General features: G+C 63.7%; 1 protein-coding gene across 1 annotated transcript in view; it reads left to right on the top strand.

Moving 5' to 3' along the window:
• PPFIA4 (protein tyrosine phosphatase, receptor type, f polypeptide (PTPRF), interacting protein (liprin), alpha 4) overlaps positions 1–617 on the top strand; it is a gene marked incomplete at its 3' end in the record, with an annotated part of 35,776 nt that overhangs the window by 22,777 nt on the left and 12,382 nt on the right. The window contains exon 15 of the mRNA XM_009071823.1: positions 114–354. Coding sequence (XP_009070071.1) covers positions 114–354 — 241 coding nt within the window. The remainder of the gene's footprint in view (positions 1–113; positions 355–617) is intronic.

A 617-nucleotide genomic window follows, 5' to 3' on the forward strand; every position in this document is an offset into this window, starting at 1 on the left:
CTGGTGGCTTGAGGCACAGCACCAAAGTGCCTTTCCCCAGGGTAGGGAGGTGCTGTGGCTGGGAGGTGTGAGCTGCCTCCCCAGAAAGGTGTTGAGCCCTGCTGCTCCCCCAGGATGATCCAAGAGGAGAAGGAATCCACCGAGCTGCGCGCGGAGGAGCTGGAGACTCGTGTCACCAGTGGCAGTATGGAAGGCCTCAACCTCACCCAGCTCTGCAAAAGGGCTTCCATCCCCACCTCTCTGACAGCCCTGTCCCTGGCCAGCTCGTCCCCCCCGCTCAGCGGCCGCTCCACCCCCAAGCTCACCTCGCGCAGCGCCGCGCAGGACCTCGACCGCATGGGGATCATGACGTTGGTGAGGAGGCACTGGGGGGCACAGGGCAGGGCAGGGGTGTCTGTCTGGGGTGGGAGTGATGCCTTGGCATCCACATGGGTATGTGGGAGGAGGTGTGGGATGGGAGTGCCCGTGTTTGCTGTCTCCCAGAGCCCCGGGACTGCTCTTGGGGGGGTTCTCCATTAACTGCCCCCTTTCTGTGTCTCTCTCGCTTTCCCCCTTGCAATCAGCCCAGCGACTTGAGGAAGCACCGGAGGAAACTGCTAGTGAGTGGCTCCCCTCCC

This window comes from Acanthisitta chloris, unplaced genomic scaffold, assembly GCF_000695815.1.
Source record: "Acanthisitta chloris isolate BGI_N310 unplaced genomic scaffold, ASM69581v1 scaffold16603, whole genome shotgun sequence".
NCBI classification, from domain to species: Eukaryota; Metazoa; Chordata; class Aves; order Passeriformes; family Acanthisittidae; genus Acanthisitta; species Acanthisitta chloris.